At 40.4% G+C, this 22,110-nt stretch overlaps 1 protein-coding gene across 1 annotated transcript in view; it reads right to left on the bottom strand.

Moving 5' to 3' along the window:
- Window positions 1-22,110, bottom strand: part of arid3c (AT rich interactive domain 3C (BRIGHT-like)) — a 99,104-nt gene that overhangs the window by 18,131 nt on the left and 58,863 nt on the right. The window contains 1 exon segment of the mRNA XM_020599133.1: window positions 6,015-6,087. Coding sequence (XP_020454789.1) covers window positions 6,015-6,087 — 73 coding nt within the window.

Consider the following 22,110-nt stretch of genomic DNA (forward strand, 5'->3'; position numbering starts at 1 on the left):
ATATCGATATTGGCAAGGGTTAGATATATTTTGGACGGGAAAGCACTACGCATTTTGTATTCTTCATTGATTTTACCATTGGGAAATACATACAAAAGCTCACTTCAACCATTGTATATATTACAAAAAAGAGCGATAAGAATTGTGCATAAGTTGGGGTATAGGGATCACACCAATGTAGCTTTCATACAGTCTAAATTGTTAAAGTTTTTTGATTTAGTGGGATATAAGACTGCTGTGTTTTTGTATAAAGCCAGGAACAATTTATTACCTGGTGGAATTCAAAAACTATTTAATGAAAGGGAAGGGGGATACAATTTAAGGGGTCAGTTAAATTTAAAAATTCATGCTATACGTACAACCAAAAAAAGATTCTGTATTTCTATAAGTGGGGTAAAACTATGGAATAATTTAAGTGTGGACATAAAAAATAGTAATAGAATTGACGAGTTTAAACATAAATATAAAGGTATGTGTCAATCAAGATATATGCAAGAACAGGCTTAATGATTAATTAGATGGAACATTGTGGGTGTGGTGTATGAATGTTAACACTTTGTAATAATTCTTTAGTATATTACTTGTGTGGTGTAGAAGATAATTATTTAAGAATGTAATTATGTAAGAATGTTAACACTGTTATAATCTGTTTTTAGTATAATACTTGTGTGGGTAGCTGTGGCTCAGGAGGTAGAGCAGGTTATCTCCTAACCGGAAGATTAGTGGTTGGATTCCTGGCTTGTCCAGTCCACATGTCAAAGTGTCCTTGAGCAAGACACTGATCCCAGTGATGACACCGGTTTGGGTGTGCGAACGGCATGAAATCGCTTTCTGAGGAAAGTGCTATGCAAGTATAAGACCATTTGCCATAGAAAAACAGAATGCAAATTAGATTGAAACATCAAAGTAAAGGTAACAAATCACTGGGTTAGGGAAGGAAAAATAAAAGCACTAAAACTTTAGAAAAAAAAAAAACAAACAAAAAAAACAAATAAAGTATAAACTTGGGTGGAATTAAGATACATTAATTAAAAGCAATGGAAAAAAGAATGGTCTTTAGCTTAGCTTTACAGTTCAGGCAGATCTAAATTCTCATGGGAGCTGGCTCCAGCTGTTGCCAGCATCATGGCTAAAGGTACTCCAACCGTGTTTAGTTGGAATTCTGGGCACCAATCACTGACCAGTCCCTGCTGATCTGAGACACCTACCAGGCTTGTATTCAGCTCTGCATAGCTCAGAGATATAGAGCCAGAGTTTCTCTTTGTAAATGTCTGTAAATAGTGGATCTGAAGTTTAGTTTTTCTCTAGCTTCATTCTGCTTTTCTGCATTATCTCCTCTGATATGCTACTGCTACATATGCTACTTTCTCCATATGGGCTTTCTGTTTGCCAGAAATAACTTTAGTCTTAACAGGTGCTGTTACATCTATGAAGGCGACAAGTTGCCTGCTCCTGGGCAAACCCTCCTGCGGAGCCCCCCCTGCAAACAACGGCGGCAATGACGGGACGAGGGGAACATGTGTGAGTACACAATGGCCCTTCTAAGGGCCACCACCAGATTCATAAAGAGCAGTTTTCTGACAGTTGTTTCTCCTCTCTCTCTGGGTGTTCACTGCCTTCACACACACACGTCTCCCCAGTTCATGGCTGTCCCCTCACACACACTGCGCCATGGGATGCGCCTAACATTAATTTTTCTCCACAGCACAACACCGCCATTTCCCCTGATAGAGTTTTCCCCACAGTGGATGTGTTAGTAGCACTGCCTTTGCCCCTGAGTGGCCTGTGATGAAGCACTTCTTCTCAGCCCTTTCTTCACCACCCTCCAATGGGTTGCACAGAGCAAGCACTTGTCTCTGGCAACGGTGCAGTGAACTGGGAAAAGAGCTCACTGGTGCCCTGCCAAACACTCATTTACCTGGGAGTGCACCTGGACTCAGCATGAGAGCGAAGCTATCATCCTCCAGGCGGGAGGTGCTTTCATCTCTCCCCGCAGCGCATTGTTCCCCACGAAGGAAACAGCTCTGTCTGTCATGCGTTTATTGGGAACAATGTCAGCCAGTCATGTCATGGTTCCCCTCGGTCTTCTTCACATGAGGAAGCTCCAGGGGTGGTTCAGCTGTCTTCTCCTTGACCTGGTACGTCACAATAGGCGCGTGCTCATGGTTCCCTCCTCGGTCCAATCAGACCTGGCGTATTGGGGAACTCCCAGTGTCCTGACAGCCTGGGTTCCCCTAGGCAGATTTGCATCACACATCTCAGTGTTTACAGATGTGTCTCTGCTCGGCTGGGGAGATGTGCAGAGCAACCTTTGGTTCTCAGTGAACACCAGAGACAAACCCCCACTAGGGGTAGATGCCTTCGCTCACCACCCCTGGCCGAGAGGTCTTCTTTACGCATTCCCTCCTGTCCCACTAATTCCACGACTCCTCTCTTGCATTCAGGACGAAGGGTTGCGTGTCCTTCTGATAGCTCCAGAGCGCATGGGTGCAGCTTGATTTCTGGCCCTGGTTCAGCTGCTGGCGGGCAAGCCTTGGCAGCTGCTGTGGCATGAGGATGCTTTCTCTCTCAGCTAGACGGCGTGATCCAGCAGTTCCCTGTGACAGGACAGCGACTGTGGGCCTGGCCCCTGAGCCAGAGCAACTGGAGAGCCTAAGGTTGCCTTCCGAGGTCATACACACAATTCAGTGGGCAAGAGCTCTGTCAACAATGGCATCTTATGCAGCAAAGTGGGCTGTTTTTCAACGGTGCGTGGAAAGAGGCACAGCTCCCATTTCTAGGAGCACCATTTCCGGTGTTGTTTTTAATGTCTTGGGCGGCAGTGTGCCAGCAGGCCATTGACTACATCCAGCTGCACTTTTATCCCAACAGTGACAGCTCTTAGAGGGTGGAGCCTACACAAAATAGAACGATGGTTACATACAGTAACCCAAGCTTCTATGAGTATAGGCGTAGCCCTCTAAGCTGGCAGCCCTGCTGTCTCCACCTCCGCCAGCTGAAGAAAAAGCGCTGGTGTAGGGAGCCGATCACAGGGCACGTTGGCATTTATGCCACCACAGCGGACCTGTGTGAGGATCCGCCAGCTAAAGAAAAAGCGCTGGTGTAGGGAGCCGATCACAGGGCACGTTGGCATTTATGCCACCACAGCGGACCTGTGTGAGGACAGTCCAGTGCAGGGCACAGGGCGTGAAAGAACCTCTTCAGGATTACGTACTGTATGCATGAGGGATAAACCCAATAGCGACAGCTCTTAGAGGGCGAAGCCTATACAGAATAGAAGCTTGGGTTACTGTACACAACCATCATTCTGTTTATTATCATTATTATTATTAACAAGTCATTTCTGGAAAAAAACGATTTGGTCCAAACCATTTTTTGCCTAATTCAAAACCACTATATTAAACATTAAGATCAGGAAGGTGAGGACGTAAGAATGCATCTGCAGGTGTTTAGAACACTGTGTACAGGATTTCAAAATGACAAAGACATGATACATTAACCTAGTGCTCCCAGAATAAAGTGTCATTGTAACTATAGTGGTGCCTTTTATTCTCTGCTGGGTGGTTAACTTCCTCATATTATGCAAGGGTCTAAATAGATCCATTTCCTCAATAAAACCAGCACCTGCCAGCAGAATCCTCACTTTGGGAAAACACATTGTATAAGTGGCCAGTAAATGTAAAGAATTCATCATACTGTGGGAAGGCCTGTGAAAACTAGGGCGTATATGGCTCCCTTTCTTTGTTGTGTTTTAAGGACTGGAGGGGCATTTAGTACATTTAGTGACTGCAAACATATACTGTATATGAATATGGTCAGGTCATGGTAATGACAAATGTATTCATCTAGCAATTATGTACAGTATGCCCAGTGGTGTGCTCTGTATATATGCAGTTATCCCAACAAAAGGTGATCACAGCATTATTTTTATGCCTCTGCACCAGCGATAGCCTCAGCCGGAGGCATTATGTTTTCGGGCTGTCCGTCAGTTCATCTGTACATCTGGCCCATTCTTGTAAACATAATATCTGATGGAATTTCTTCAAATTTGGCTTAAGTATCTACTTTGACTAAGTGATGAACTAACTAGATTTTGGTGGTCAAAGGTCAAGGTCAGTGACCTCACTTCTGTCCCATACCCATGAATTTGAGTGGTTGGTGGCAGCATATGGTGACATGTTGTTGCACTGCTGTCATTAACCTTTGGTTGGCTCCTTGCAGTTCATCTGTGCTAACATTATGGCACTCTGCCCTAAAAATCATGCTTATGGCATTTAAATGAAAAAAAAACAAATCAATTGTGTTTTTCCCCACCAGAAAGACTTTTTTACATTTCTTTTTGAATGTTCAAGCTGAGCATGCATGTGTTATTTTACCCCACCTCCCTTTCATAGCAAGTGCAGGGAGAGCTACAGGCCTGCCTTTTTATTTAACCAAGTAGCATGTTTTAAGCTGTCTGTGAAGTAGCTGTTTCTTGGGTAGTTTTCCAATAAACTGACTGAAAACAGAATTTTAAACTACTGATAAACTGCACAAAATCAAAACTTTGAACACAAAGTGAGCTCTAATGTGGACAGGGGGTGTTATAGTTACCAGTGGCGGGCCGTGCATTTCGTACTTGGGCCTTCAGTGGGGACTTACCCGACTTAATTCTTCTCTTAATACCACCACTATCATGTCGCAATTATAGAAACCATCAGTACTATACAAAAACGCAATATAATTAGCATGGGATTACAGAGAGAGAGAGGTATTTCGCATATTGAGGGTGAATACCATTTTTACTAAAGCAAGAAACCCAGTTAAGACAACTCCAAACCTCTACACTACAACCGCAACTGTACATCATCTGGAGCAGTTGAGACTCAATATTTATCTAATAACATGACAAAAACATACAAAATTTAAATTAAAAGCATCATACTCACCAGAGATGCTATTTATTTATAGACAAAATCCATCCTCATAGAGGTGATCTCTGCGTTTCAGTTCTATCATAAGTCCTTTTCTAGTTTTGCGCTGACCAACCAATCAGAGGACGGAAAAATGCTGACGTCATTGTGGGCCAGCTAGCTGGCCCTGTAAGGCGAATTTGAAATCTGATTGGTTAAAGAAACAGTCCCATTGCTAACATAGTTTAAGTTACATGGGCCAGCACTTCTGATTCTGAAGGCCCTGGGCAGATTAGATTGACATGGCAACACATAGAGGCTGAAAACTGATTGGACAAAAAATCTAACATCCACATACACGTAGTGGAAGCGGTGCAGCCAAGAGAAATACTACGAAATGAAGAGAACAGACTGTTGGGAATAAATTAATAAAATTTCATGGAACAAATATTAGAATTTCGGTTGTAAATGTAGGTCAGTGCTTCTAATTATGTTTAGGCCAGCAGAGAAGGCCTTGCTGGCCCTGACGGCCCGCCACTGGTGTTCTGTTTTGACAAACGATTCCTTGTAAATGCTACTGCAGCTTCTGACTGCCCTCTTCAGGTCTAACAGCTGACTTTAAGCTGCTGTCAGACTGTTTTCCATGTTCAGTCCATGGGGCTTTTAAAGGCATTTGAGTTATAGCTTACTGGAAGCGGTGCAGCCAAGAGAAATACTACGAAATGAAGAGAACAGACTGTTGGGAATAAATTAATACAATTTCATGGAACAAATATTAGAATTTAGGTTGTAAATGTAGGTCAGTGCTTCTGATAGTGTTTAGGCCAGCAGAGAAGGCCTTGCTGGCCCTGACGGCCCGCCGCTGATAGTTACTGAGTACTGTATTATATAAAAGCACTTTAAGCACAGAACAATGTGACTATGAGGGGCATGTAACCCCTCCCTCCCAGAAAGTCAAACACCACAAAGGAATTCCCAGTTTTTAGAAACATTGGAGTACATAGGTAGGTGTGGTTAGCCATTCAGGACTGACAGACACATAAGAGGATACTGGGGGAACAAGAGGTTTTATAAATAAAGAAGCATATTCTTGTACTAAAGTGGAAATCTTACAGTACTCACCCCGTTTCTGCATGAAACTGAAAAGGTCATCAAGAAACTCTTTGCGCTTTTCATCATCATCCAGTTCATACAACTGAAAAAGAAAGAATCAACTATTAATTGGTTAAGCATTAATGATTCATTTATTTATCTCTTTTTCAGCGATAACAACATTACAATATTAAATGTCTACATAGAGTAAATAATGAAAGTGAAGTTCACATTTTAACTGTCTGATTCCATGGTGTATAGTAAATATGATCTCAGCCAATTCTGTCATGTTTGGTTTTGGCCACAATCATTTCTTTTGTTCCAGTGGTATACCTCAGACCAATCCATGTTCTCCCCACCATAGCTCCAGGTCTGGACCTCTGTAATTTTCACACGTACTGCTGCTTTTTTGGTTGTTTTGGTAAATGAATGTGATTGATGTAGCTTAAGAAACATAATTGTAAGCACTACTGGGTAAATCCATTTATGCAAAAGCTTTAAAAGAGGGAAATATACAATAAGTGAGCAGGTCAAAATTTCTGTGTGCTGCACCTTCCTGGCTGCTGTGAGGGCATAAGAAAGAGACCCATATGAGTGAGTAAGTCAGGAATTAATGTAATAAATGCTGTGTTGGTGAAGGCCTGCATAATGTCCATAAATACAGTATGTAGGATAACAACACTTCCCTGTGGGTTATTTTGTACTGTAGTAACCAGCTGCAATGTAATGTATCAACATATAAAATGTGTTAATTAATGTTGATTCAAAGAACAGTGTTCACTCTTAAAGTTGATCTGAAAACTGTTTATTTAAATAAGCTAAAGACTGAGGCACATAAACTCAGCTGGCACTTGATTAGGTACACCTAGCCAAAACATGTGTAGTCGAAGTCAGCATTTCTGCAATCAATCAATCAATCAGCCTTCATGAAGGGTTTTTAAAAGGTGTTGATTCAACTGTATGATGATTCATCGATCTAAATAAGGTGGACGTTATAGATTTAGGAAAAGAAAAATATGGATATAGAGTACAGCATATACTGTTGAGAGAAAATACTTGTAAATAAATACTTTTTTGAACATTTTTGGGGGTTTCCATTATAAATGCAGAATGCTAACACTTGGCATTACTTATTATATATAATAACAAATAAAAAAACCCAAACCAACAATAAATGTGTTGTTAAAGTAGTGAAACTCTTTTCTTCATTTACTTTTATTTACTGCTTTTTTTGGCCTGTTTTGTTGATTTTGAAAAAAGCATGTAAAGACTGAGAATACAATCCTATAATGCATCAGCAGGGTATCTCCTTCTGTCAGTCTTGCCCGTGGCACTCTGTATATTTTAGTAGCACTAGTTGCCTTATTGGCATATCCATTATGCTCCTCATCCTGCCCTATTCACTGGGGCAGTGACAAAGTCAAAGAGGCTTTTAAATGGGCCTCTCCAGCCAGATACATCTGATGGAAATATGTTAGTGACAATGTTCACTTTCAGTAAGGCCCAGAGCAACGTTAACAGACCCACTTAATCAATACTGGAAGACAGAGGGATGACCTTTGGAATCAGTGGGGCCCTGTGGATGAGGCCCCTGAGATAATAACTGATCATTTAGAAGTGTATTAGCTGTCACCAATATTAAAGCACCAGTGCAGGTCAGCGCTCAGGAGGAAACTGTGTGTGTGTGTGTATGTGCGTTGGGGGAGGAGGAGCTGTGAGTGCATTGTGAGTGCTGCCCTGCAGGCGGTCCATAGTGGAGGGAATATTGAAAGGTAAAGGAACAGCAAGCTATCGCAAAAATGTTAAGTGCACAAATGCACAGCAGATGACAATACAGCAGGATCAATTGTGAGGCCCTTGGAGTGCAAAGGCATATATGCAGAAACAATGATGAGCAAGTGCTCATAGAGGCAATAACACACGTTAACAAGCACAGCAATCCGCACAAACAGGTACACTGAGTAAAACTAATTTCAAATGTTAATTTTTAAAGTTGAAAACCTTAAATCTTCAAAGATCTTGACAGCTGGCTTCAACATGCATGGACGCATGTATTATCATTAACAAAGCTACCAAAATGCATCTAATGGTAGCAATTATCAGAATTTACATGGTTTTTAACCTGTATCATCACATTTACACTGTGACTGACTTCACAAAACGTTGTTATGAAAAGAAATATATTAATGAAATCCTGAGAGAATTTTGTACAATTTAAAAATGTAATGTTATGGAAATTATTAGGATATTAGAAAAAGAAATTCAACCACCTTGTCACATTGAGTATAAAATTATCTGCTATAGATTGAAATCCTGAAAAGGTCTGACTTCTTTTAACTGCCTTTTTCCAAATAAAGCTGCAGAGTGTGTCATCTTTTCTGACACTGCCGTTGCACAGATAGAATTTGTTGTTGTAACAGAAGTTGAGACACCTGTAGAAATTGTTTGCATCACTTTTTAGGTCCTAATTTACTTCCACTACTGCGGAAAATAAGGAAGTTAACCTGTTACTTGATCCATGAAAACATTAGTTTTATATTAAATTTACACAAATTTTTTGTTTTTGGTGACCATTGTTTAATCTCTGGCAGTTTAGTTCTTTGCATCATTTAAGGTTATTCGCAAGACTGCTAAAATGTCAAACCAAAAACTGGAAAAATGGAGGTGTACTAAAACTTATGACTGGTACTATACATATACTAACATCGTAGTGGTTAATTTATAGAATCATTAAACTTGAAACTTAAGGTCTACACTAAAATTACAAAGCACTTCAGAGCTGAATATTTATTAGGTAAACTATATCTTTGCTTGATACACATGGGTGAAAAGAAGAGGATTTCCCAAAATGTCAAGATGCCCCTACCAGCCAAGTAAACATATTGTTTGATCAGGCTAAAACAGTAAAAACATCATGCACAGTTCGCCCGGTACATGTGTTCACTCTCTGCCTGGCTTAAATCACAGAAGGACTGATTTCATATTTTTCACAGACCACCTGCACACACTGAACACAAAACTGACTTTTCCAGTAAAATTTATTGTACATCCAGTTGTAATTTGCTTTCAACTTCAGTTTCCTAGCACAGCTTCATTTCTCAAGTTTTACTTCGTCTGGCTCAGAAGCGAAGAGAAAGGAGTTGAGTGGGATAAAGAAATGACTGGGCAGCGTTCCTATCTGTTTGAACCCTACATGTTTGTTTCTGTGTAAAATAAATGAACAGAGATACAAGCTGAGGCAGGCTGAAGGACGCTGGGTTCAGCTGAACCTGGAGGCTCTTAGGCTGCTCTCAGTCTGTCAGTCACCAGCGTCAGCTGAGGGAAGCCTGCTGATACTGAAGTGCCTCCTAGCCTTTTACCTCCTAGAACGTCCTAGAACTATACCTGAAACTTAAAATGATATTTTTGCATTTGTAACTGTGAGTTCAGTACTGATGACTAAATAGATCCAAATACTCATTTTCAAACAATGGACAGTGCAAAGTTCTGTTTAGATTTCCTGAAAAAGGCTTTGAATGAGGGCAAATTTTATATGGTCAATGAATTGACATTTGACACAAATTGCATGGTGCAATGATAGACAGAGACGTAGATAGACAGATAGATAGATAGATAGACAGATAGATAGATAAATAGAATTAAGCGATATTAAAGTTATAATTGTGCTCATATTGTGAAGTTTCATTCATTAAGAAAAGACCAACAGTGTTAGTGTTATTTGACACCATTATTAAACTCATTATCAGACGTTGTCTTCCAATTCATGTCTAATAATCAATATTAAATTACGTTCCTGCCAACACAATGAGCACACTATACAGAGTAATATCAAAATTGAACATTTTAGCATGATTGATTCTGTAACTCCCAGGACAGTAGTAACAGTAATGAAACGCTCCACTTGTTCCTTTGACCTAATTTCTACCTCCCTTTTTTTACCTCTGCACCAGCAATAGCCATGGCCGGTCCACATACTGAAGTATGTGCTGATTAGATGATGGTGGTCATAGGTCAAAGGTCGCTGTGACCTCACATCCGTTCCATTCCTATGAATTTGACTGGTTGGTGTAGGCATCCAAACGTGAGGTGGTAATTCTAGCTGACTGATTTTGATTTTAAAACAGGGTGTCACAAAAATAGAATTTTATCATTTGAGAACATTTCTTAAGTGAGGCCATTTCTAATGCATGCTTTCATAATTAAGCTACTGTAGCGCTCTTCTTCTGTTCTAAATGAATCAGCTACAATTAATGCAGGATTCACAGGTGCTGACTATGACCAGGAGGAGAGCACCCATTACACCTATCTTAATTTGTTACCTGTTAAAAAATATTTTATGCTTTTACAAAATGCTTTTAATTTATAAACTGGGAAGGCCCCTCAGGTCCTCTGGTACTTCTCTTTTAGCCGTACCACAATGTACAGCAAAAACCTTCAGTGAAACCGTTTTCAACCATTAGGCTCCGAACTGCTGGAACAGTCTTTCACAGAATTAGAAAGGACCTGAAACAATTGATATTTTTAAATACAGACGAAAAGCTCATTGGCTTAGTTTGACTTTGATACAGTGTCTTACGTATATGATTTCCTTATAAAGGTTATAGTATTGTGGTGTCACCTGAGGAGATAGAAACAGCTGAGAGAGTCGATCTCTGTAAACACAAAAGAAAAACCCACCTCTTCAACCTGGCTTTCGAGAAAAGTATTTTGCGAGCATTATCTGTTCTTTTTATTTATTTTATTGTATTAGTGTTTTAAGCTGTTCACTCATTTTGTCATTATGTTTCATCTGGTTTATTTAGATTATTTAACCTATTTGATTGGTTTGATATTATTTTACATTCTTGCATTAGTTTCACACTGGTTGTAAAATGATTCTACAGTTCACATTTCATATTATGTAGTTTTAAGTTATTGTGCACTTTGAGATGCACAATCCTGTATGAAAGGTACTGTACAAATAAAGTTTCATTGATTAATTGAGTGATCCATGCATCATTTCCTATGAATCCTTTGTGTTGATAACCACCAGGTACCATGGGAACTACTACAGAGAGGTAACTATAGAAGGTAAACACTGAAACACTGCAGGAACAAGCAGCACCATGACTGTAACTTTGTTATATTTATGACTAACCAGGCTTTGTATCTCGTATATTAAAATTCTGATTTACAGTACTCTGTCAAAATGACAAGATGTGAAGTCAGATTTGTGATATACAATATAATGTTTGATCTACTGTAAGTAACCTCATGACATAAAGTCAGGACATCTCATAATTTCCATTCCAATATTTGGCATTCTTGGCAGCAGTGGGTTTCTGTAAGTGTGAAAATGTTTGTGCAAAAATATGTGAATGTGTATTTATAAGTGACTTCACTGAGGTGACCAGAGAACAATAGTGCTGTCTGGTCTTACTGGCAACTTTCCAGTTGGCTATGTATCACCATTAACATCACTCTGCCAGGATTGTTTCTTTCTCTATATCTCATTTCCTCTCTCTCTCTCACACACACACACGTTTGTACACCCATGTTTGTTTGACATAATGCATTCCATAGGCCCTTACCCTGAGTTAGACCTAATTCTACCCACAACCCTAAAAGTAAGTCTCAACCTCAAACAGCCCTTCAAAGGAATTAGAAAGTGAGGATCATCCAAAACATCCTCACTTTCTTTCTTTCTTAAATGGACATTCATCATACACCCATCAGTTCACCCTTAAACAATCCACATTCAACATTCTCCAATATCCCATTAAATGAGACCAAAAAAGCATTAGGCTAAAGTCAAAGCTTATTAGTACCTCTCTGCATTCACCATGACAAAATGCTTCATTATTACTTCTTCACCTTATATTCAAAATAAATAAACAAATAGATGCTCAAAATGTTCAAAATAACAATAACAAACAAAAAAAGAAAGAAAAAAAAATGGGAAAACACCTTTATATTTAAAAACATAACCATAAACACAAAGACATATTAGACCAAATGATTAGACTTAGTCAGTGCATTATTTGTAAACATTTTCTTGAACCTACTGAGTGTTTTTCACATATTTATTTTACCCCGCTAACAGCAATACACCTGGTTTTCAGATTTATTCTGGATTTTTTTTTTCTTGAACATAAAATTTGCTCTCACCTAGAAGATATACAGTATTCTTCATTTTTGGTTGCTATTTTTATTAGTTTGATATAATATCTAAACAATTTTATAGTCTACAATAACATCACATTTCAATATAATAAAATGATATTTATTTTAATTTTTAAATGTTTATTTTATTACAACACAAAAGATAAACAGGACAGGATATTTAAGACAAAACAATAGTTACAGGACATTTACTGTCAGGTTTGCTCGGCCGCTCTGACCTCCCTCACCTTTCCTACTGTCTCTTGCCCATTAACACTAATCACGTTCACCTGTTCCTCACTCCCTTATCACCAGCTGCACTTGATTAGGTTGCTCACTATATTACCCGGTTTCACTCCTCAGTCACTTGCCAGTTCGTTCTCGTCTCTAGGCCATTTTTTCTTCGTGCTCTTTCGTTTTTTGTATGTATTTATTCCCTAGCCAGCTACTGTTTTGTGTTCCCCCCATGGACTGTTCCTCTGGACCGTGGCTCCACTCTCTCCTCCCAGGCAGGTCAATGCTCAGTCGCCTATTTGTTCCACTATTGTCATCATCTCTCTGTCTCCACCTTCAGTAGCCACCATCACCACCGACCAGCCCAGGAGTGACCCAGCCTACGCAGCTCGGCCCAGCTCTCCATCTCCTCACCTCCTGCTGTTGGTCAAACACCCGGCTACTACTCATCGACAGGACTACGCACTATTTCCCTCTGTGTATTGTTACTCTCATCATCACTGTACATAATAAATCACTGCTTGCACCAAAGTCGGCTACCTGGGTCCGCCTCTTTCTCGTTCGCTCACTGACAGGTGCGAACGGCACTTAACATTTACAAAACACAGGAACATAAGCATGTATAATGAGTGTACAAGCTGAGCAGGTGTGAGGGAGAGGAAAAAACAGTGTAAACAAAGTCACCGGCATTGTAACAACAATGAGAACAGGTTACTTTTAGGGAGCTCTAGAGTGGCTACTAGGGGGCTACTATTACCGGCCAACGTGTGCCAGGACAGTAGTATTGTTGCTGCATTGTTATTTTTGGCTATTATAGTTTTTCAAATAGTTCCTGGAATTATGCAGCTCTGAGTCACCTAGACCTTGGAAGAGAGCTGACCCAATGAATGATCCATTCTGAAACAGTTAGACCCTGAGGTGGGAGCCTGTTTATCAGGGTGTTAGCAGTTGAGTGTTTAGTTGAGATGGGGGAAACCGTGAGCCAGCTTTCTTCCCCCATGCTGTCCACTCTGTTAAGACTCACCTGAGCTGCAGCTGAGAAAACATATGGTCATAATATTATAGCTTAATATTAATGTAACAGTGACTAACGCATTATTAGTTGGCTATTTTGTGAGTATGTGTTCCACATTCAGTGATTTACATGGAAGGCAAGTATGAGTAATGTGAGTAATATGAGGCGCACACACACACATGCTGTGTTTTCATTCTTTATGGTCATTTTACACTGACTTACATTCATTTCCTATAGACTTATCCTAACCTTAACCATAACCACTACTTGCCTAACCCTAACCTCACCCTAACGTTAAACTGTGTGGCCACCCTAAAATTCTGTGATTTCCTTGTGGGGACCAGAGATTGGTCCCCACAACCTGAGTGTGTTAACAGGTTTCAGTCCCCATAATGTAAGTAATACAAAGGCACACACACACAGAGCAATAACAGAGAATGTGGAAGCTAACATGAAGAGGCATTCAGTGCAAGATTAAGTGGCAACAGACGATCACATATTGGCAGCTCCAAGTGTTATTTTACCATGGGCCACTGAGAATGCAAACACTGTAGGACACACACAAATTTGCTATTACCGTCAACAGTGGAGCAAACAAACAGGAAGAGACACTATAGAAAGTAGTGATAAAAAGGCTGAAGAAAGAAAAAGTAAGGAATGGCAGTTCATTAACAACAAAATCTTTGTGATGACAAATGTTCAAATCTGAACATCTCAGTAACTGACAGTATACAAGTACAGATTTGGATACGTGATAGGTTAACACGGCAAGTAAGGACAGAATGGTGAGTGGAACTGTTGTAAATGTGCCAAAGCAACCAGGAGCTTTTTATTTTGTAAAGCTGTTGCAAATGAACCACTAAGCTTCCCTAAAACATCCATTCCAAATCATACAAAACTGTCTCCAAGGCAGCAAAGAGGTTCTAAGTGTGGGTCAAAAAGATGGGACTCCAACTGGTGTACACTCAGTTTGCTGTTTGTTAGGAACACCTAGGTAGCACCTACAGTAGATGTAGAGAAAACAGCTGCAGTTTGTTGTGCTTATATCAGCGAGGCTAGGCTAAATGACATCAACACCTCACTATAAAATGAAGTACAGAAATACAGCACCATAAACTACATCTTTCAAAATGATCATACAGTTGAACCAACACTTCTCTGAAACAGCTTGAACACAAACTTAACATTATCACCTTCACAAAGGAGGATTAGTTTTAGCTTGGTGTACTGTACCTAATAAACCAACTGAATAAACATTGCTAAGTGTCAAACTGCTGTAGAAAACAGTGAGCACAGAGTTTGAGTTCCAAACTGATTTTATAAATCAGTCCTTGGGCTCTCTAAACTGGACTTTAAGATTGGTTACACACCTCACATTAATTTTGTGATAGCTCAGTAAATTTGTTGATAAACCTGAATAGAAATCCAGACAAATCAAATCTAGAAAGACAATGTTATTCTACATGCAACTGGACCACGGTAAATTGGGGATTGCAATCATTCAAAACAACAGAGTAATAGATTTAGTAAAAATGACACAAACTGGCCCAAAAGGATTCCCATGATCTTCCCCCTTATTCCCTGTCATCAATCACTTAGGGATTGAAGCATCGGAGGCTTAATCCTGCGGTCTGCCCTGCACCAAGGAAATCCATATTTGATATAGAAAAGCCTTCAACATTCAATACACCTGCAAAATGACAAGAGTACTTGTGGTAGCTGAGGCAGTTTGAACTACTGTCTTCATCTGTTAGGAAAAATACCTCAGGACCTCATATTCCCAGCCAGATGGTTTGAAGATGATATTTCAAATGTATATCAAAAATAAATGAAACACTATACATCATCAAGATGCCTACTTCCAGCACGACCTTCAAATAAAACAGCAAAATGTGTATTTTCTGACCTGACCCCTAATCAAAGCAACATCTTTTGTCAGGTTTGCTCGACGGCCCCTGCCTCTCTCCTTTCTTTCTCTCCCTTTTTCTTTTCTTATACTGTGGTGACCTAACCCATCAAACCACACTCTGCCCAGTGAGAGTGGGGACACTGGCGGTCCACTCCAGAACTTCCACCCCAAGAGCCACTAGTATGGAGATCGCTGTTAACCTGACTGTCTCTGGTAAAACCATGTCTTTACCTGTTTTGGTGGACTCTGGGGCAGGATTGTATCTGATCGATCCCACATTAGTCTCTAAGCTCAAGTAATCCCTATACCCCTAAGTCGAAGCCTCGAGACCCATTCTATTGACGGTCAATCACTATCAGTGAATACCCACCAAACCCCTCCTATTCAGCTAACCATACCCTGCAGCCATCACGAAACCACCCAATTCATGATTATAAAGACAGTACAGACACCAGTAATCCTGGGGCACTCCTGTCTCCTCTCACAAAACCCTCAGATCGACTGGCAGACTGGAACCATCTTCAAATGGAACCCCTCCTGTTTGTCCTCCTGCCCCCGAGCAGTGCACCCACCTCTCGCACCACCCAGTCCCACCAGGACTCTGGAGAACCCAGATCTCACTAAAGTACCAGCCGTGTACCACGATCTCAGTGAGGTCTTCAACAAGGATAAAGCAATCTCTCTATACCACTGCATCATCCTTATGATTATGCTATTGACCTCCTCCCTGGCACCACCCTACCGGCAAGCAAGCTGTACAACATCTCAAAGCCAGAGCGACAAACTATGGAGGATTACATCCAGAACTCATTGAAAGCAGGTATCATACGCACCTCGTCCTCTCCACTCAGGGCAGCTTTTTTTTTGTGGGCAAGAAGGATGGCTCCCTCCATCCCTGCATAGATTTCCAGGGTCTTAATATCCACTACCTCTACTTAACTCCACCTTTGAGTCTCTGCAGGGGGCTGTCATCTTTACCAAACTTGACCTACACAACGCATACCACCTGGTGAAGATCAGAGAAGTGTGATTTCCACTCAAACACCATGTCCTTCCTGGGGTTCACCGTTGAGAGTGGTAAGATCCAAGCAGACCTTCCTCGAGCCCAGCCATCTCCGCTCTACCCCACCTGAGTTTGTTGGCTACACTCACCTGTCTCAGCGTATCTTCATTTCCTCCATCTGCCCTGCATTGCCACCTCCAGCTCCCCATCTGTGGGTACCTCGAATTGCACATGTCTAGTAGCAGACATCTAGCAGACATTTGTAATTCTAAGGAATTTATAAATCAGTTACACTTTACAACTCTGCTGCCTGAGTGCTGACCAGGACCAGAATGAGACAAAACATTGCATCAGTTATAAAGTCATTACACTGGTTACCTGTCAGTTTCCATATTGATTTTAAAACTTACTTATTTTTTAAGCACTTCATGGTCTCGCATCAGCCTATTTGTCTGATATGCTTCCAGTGTATGAACCAGGATGTCCTCTCGAGTCCTGTGATACTTTTGAGTCTTTAAGTTCTTTCAAAGGGCAGGACAAACAGGTGAGGCAGCTTTTAGTTTTCATGCACTGAGCCGTTGGTTCTGAAAGCAACTTGTCATGTTCTGCCCCCGACTTAATGCCAGAGACTCCTATTGTGAAAGAAACTTCTGGGTTTCCACCATCCTGTTCCCTCCAGCTTCACTTCTGTCAACCAGTGACTGTGCAGATCACCTGGCTAATGGCACTGACCTGTTACTCGTTATCTCCTGTCTCTGTCTCTGCCTAGCCCTTGGTGAGATAGCGAGCTTACCTGTGTGGATATGGTTTTCTCGTATTGTTTTCTATTGCCTAATTTTGCTCTCACCAGTGCCTTTTGTGTTTTTGTTGCAGTGGTGCCCTTTGTTGTATTTTTGAGCACAATGTATGTTATGCTAATATGCACACTTAAGTATTTCAGTTGTCATTGTCTGGAAGTTATGTCCTCCTAGTTCAGGAGTGGTTTTTACTTTCCCCAGAGTGGCTGGATACAGACTGTTTTCTCCTCTGAGTTGTTTTTCCCTGACTGTTTCTCTGCTACCTGTACTGTTCTCCTCCTAGGACCCTGTCTGATGGTCCGTCATCATCTGACGTTGACCAGACTGTACCTGCCACTCCATTGTTGTCAGTCTCCTGGGTCCCACTTCTCCCTGTGACCTATGACCACACCATTCTAGGTGTGCCTGATATGGTCCATTCTCTGATGCTAAGCAGGGCTGGGCCAGGTCAGTACCTCAGTGAGAGACTACATGGGAACACCAAGTGCTGTAGGCTGGAGTTCTCTGCTAGTGAATCAAGATTCACTATTCACTATTCATCTGCTCTGTTTCATTAGTATCTCAACTAACTCAAACACTATGACAGGACTTAATTATAACTGTATATAACAAGGTATTATAATAAGGGGTGGGGGTGGGGGTGAAAACTTCATGGATTACTATATGTTCCCCAATGTTTTATGATTTTTTGATGAATTAATCATATATCCCCAAAAAGTGAATATCTAAAGCTCAAAACATTAAGGTATTCTGTAATAAAAAATATTCCCATAAAGAAACTGCATACTACACAGATTTTTGAAAATATGCTTTTTAAATATACCTTAATAGAAATCCTCTTACGATCTGTTAGTTGGGGGCGGCTGTGGCTCAGGAGGTAGAGCGGGTTGTTTCCTAACCGGAGAATTAGCGGCTCGATTCCCGGCTTGTCCAGTCAACATGTTGAGGTGTCCTTGAGCAAGACACTGAACCCCCAGTTGCTCCCGGTGATGTCACCGGTGTGTGAATGCGTGTTTGGGAGTGCGAATGGGTGAATGGCCGAATAATGTGAAAGCACTTTGAGTGTGCTGTAAAAGCATAGAAAGGCGCTATACAAGTATAAGACCATTTACCATTAAGACCATTTAGTTAATATCATATGAAAGCACTAGTGACCAATTTAAGGCCTGTGCAATGAAATGGTTCAGGGAACCTTCTTATAGGAAAAAAAAGTTATTTCCATAGATGATATAAGGAAAAATACAAGACAGGCCTTCTATTGTACAAAAAACAAGCTAAAGCTACTTAAAATATTAAACAGAATACACACCCCATCAAAGCTACACAAAATAGGTATATGAGACACTGATAAATGTAATAAATTAATCAGTCAAATCAATCAGTGTTTATTGTCATGTGCACAGTAAGGAAATGTGTTTCCCTGTACAATGAAATTCTTACTTTGTTGTCCACAATGAATGCCAAACAATATAATGTGAAATATCAGGTAAATAAACAGTACACAAAATCTAAAGGCACTTAAATACAGCAAGTGGAAACAAATATAATAAAGAATATAATAAAGAGATATTGTATGCTACATCGGAGCTGTATGTGCAATAGGCAGCAGTGAGTGTGCAATTATGCATGTGCAAACTTGGAATGTAAACAGTACAGGTGGAATTATATGAAGTATTTCCTGTCAGCTGTTTAGGAGACTCATGGCAGTTGGAAAGAAAGAGTTTTTCAGTCTAGAAGTTCTGCATTTTACACTTCTGAGCCTCTGGCCGGAGGGTAGAGGTGTGAACAGTCCATGTTAGGGGTGGGTGGGGTCTTTGAGGATGGAGGCAGTTTTCCTGCGGGCTCTGTGGTGGTAGCTGCTCTTTAGAGAGGGCAGTGGAGCCCTGGTGATCTTAAACAAATAAACAAACTTTTCTTCTGACCTCCTGATGGACAAAAATGACTCCTGTAACCTTGGTAACTGTACACATCAAGCAACAGCTCTAGTCTCAAGATGCTTAAAACATAAAGAAAAAAAATTAATAAAGAGTAAATCACATGCCTTTAGTTGTTATTTTAAACTACACAAGAGAGGATTCACGCACCCGGATTAAAGCTGCAATTAAGAGCTAGCATGAAACTCCAAATCAGTCCACTCTGCTCTGTCCAGCAGTCCCTCTCCCTGCTCCATTATGCTCTAATATGACCTGCTACGCTCCGCCACGCTCTGCCCAGTTCTTCAGATATTTGTTGTTAAATTACACTAATGAGATTGCAACTAAACTTAACTGATTCATCAGAAATAATTGAAAATCTCTGATTAGTTGGAGAGGTCAGTCCCGCTCAAAACCTTTTAGAAGCTAATAACTCTGCACTGCCTCCACTGCTGTTCAATAACCCCTGGGTCACAGGAGGCTTCAAAAGCACCTCTCCACATTAAGACACATTTTGGAGCAGATTTTTACAACTACAATATTTGGGAAAAAGTTACATATTTTAGATTTAATGAGAGTAGTTACTAATGTTCAAATTGTCACACATCAGCACAGGGGAAAAATGCACAGATGTAAGCATATGTGTTTAAACACATGTCTAGACAGGTATGTGTGAGGAACACCTGCAGAAATACTGTGCTGTAACACAATGGCCACAGCCATTATGAGCAGCTTTCACGTCTCAGAGCACACTGTCGTCCTTCATCTGGGCCACTTCAAAGGCCAACATGACCTCCAGCAAAAAAGAAAGCTACAAAGCACAATAAATCACTGCAGCACCAAATTACCATGCTGTCCCCTCCAAAACTTTTATGCTCACAACTTCTTCCTTTTGATCTTTTGATCTTTTCTGCTACTGCATTGTTAATATGCAACAGTGCATCTGGTTTCTGTTGCAGGACCTTGCATGTGTTTAGATGTTCATTATGCACAAATAACTGACAATTTGGAACAATTAAGTGTGATATCACAGTTGCATTATTTGTGTTTATACTGCAGAATCTTGAAGACCCTTGCTCTCAATGGGCCTTTAGTTTAAATCTACTTTAATGTACTTTATTACTTCTGATCATAGTGCTCTATGTATGTGCATATTGCTAAATAAATTTGTTCTTGATCAAGTTACAAAGAAATTGTTGCTAACTAATACATAAAAATGCATAGACACTGGGATAGGGGTCTGCAGCTCATTTATGAGTGTGATGCTCAAAATGATAGAGAAAGAAATCGCGCCTATATGCATGAATTACAATAACAACTGATAAATATTACAGTATCACACAGAATAATTTTGAATCTATATCACAGTCAAAATGAACTTTATAATTATAGGTAATTTCTGCTTTCAGCAACAGGCCTGTATGCATTTTGATATCAAATGATACAGGTACGATTTGTCACTCTAAAGTACGCAAAAATCCACGTACTGCAAACAGTGGTGGCAAAAGTATGTACATTCATTCCTCAAATAGAAGTACAGATACCTATGTACAAAAAGACTGTGGTACAAGTAGAAGAACTTATTCAAGTAGCCCTTTGAAGGACATTTCTACCAGCTGCTGAAAAAACTCAGAAGAACGTAGTTTTTCAGCATACTAAGACCTGGATGACTGAGAATTTGCATTGACATATTTCTACCAGCTGTTTCTGTGCAAACCTAACTGAACCTCATGTCATATTAATAGGCTATATTTCCAAGACTATTAAGCCATTCTAACTTAAAATAAATAAATACATAAATAGCGATGTGGTGGTTAGAGCTGTTGCCCCACAGCAAGAAGGTTCCAGGTTCGAGCCCAGCCCAAGCCTTTCTGTGCAGAACTCGCATGTTTTCGCTGTGCCTGCGGGGGTTCTCTCCGGGTACTCCGGCTTCCTCCCACAGTTCCAAGACATGCAGCTTAGGTTGACTGGTGACTCTAAATTGCTCATAGGAGTGAGTGTGTGTGTGCGTGGTTGTTTGTCTATATGTCAGACCCTGTGATAGACTGGAAACCTGACCAGGGTGGACCCTGCCTCTCACCCAATATCAGCTGGGATAGACTCCAGCCCCATGAGCCTATTCAGGAATAAGCGGTGTAGACAATGGATGGATGGATATTCACGCTCATGTATTTGAAGAAGCATTTCAAGCTGCATGCTTTTTTCCAACAATCGTTCACACTGTGTGCAGCTCACTGCTTTTTTCTGGGTTCTGGGTTCTAAAACTCTTATCCTAGCCTTTTGAGTTTATCAAAATTATTTAAGTGTCTAGTAGCTGATTGTTGTTTAGTGCCTCATTGTTTAGTTGAAAAAACAATGATATCAGTAGAAAAAAAAGCCAGGCTGAGAGCAGGCAATAAAAGCGTCTTGCACTGTAGCAAGGCAGGAAGCAGTCATTCACAAATGCTTGACTGACAAATACTGAGACTCAGGTTTCATAGTTCAAGTGATGTATCACAATAAATGTATCAGAATATATACTGACTGGTGAATTCCTGGAATGCATTTTGGGCACAGCGATGGATATACATCTAAAACCTCTCGAGTGAAAATAAGAATGTTTTTGCAGTACTACAAACTCCATTTCCAGAAAAGTTGGGAAATTTGCCAAAATGCCATAACTACATAGACTATAATTCACTTGAGCCTTTATTTAACTGACAAAAAGCACAAAGAAAAGGGTTCCAATGTTTTCACTGACCACCTTAATTGCATTTCATAATATAAACAAATTTAGAATCTGATGCCTTCAACCCAGGCATCAGAGGCCTTTTTTACTACTCTGTTACATCACTTTTCCTTTTAATTACACTGTAATTATTTGTGAACTGAGGATGCTAACTGTTGTAGTTTTGCAAGTGGAATATTGGCTCATTCTTGCTGAATACAAGACTTCAGCTGCTCAACAGTCTGTGGTTACCGCTTTATGAATATGATGTGCCATACATTTTGAACAGGAGACAGATGTCGAATGTAGGCAGACCAGTCTAGCGCACGCACTCTGTGCCAAGCTTCATTCTGCACATGCAACAACAGCATGGCTTCAAATAATCAGATCAGATCTTCTTCTTCTTT

The sequence above is a fragment of the Monopterus albus genome, unplaced genomic scaffold (genome assembly GCF_001952655.1).
Source record: "Monopterus albus unplaced genomic scaffold, M_albus_1.0 scaffold40.1, whole genome shotgun sequence".
NCBI lineage: Eukaryota > Metazoa > Chordata > Actinopteri > Synbranchiformes > Synbranchidae > Monopterus > Monopterus albus.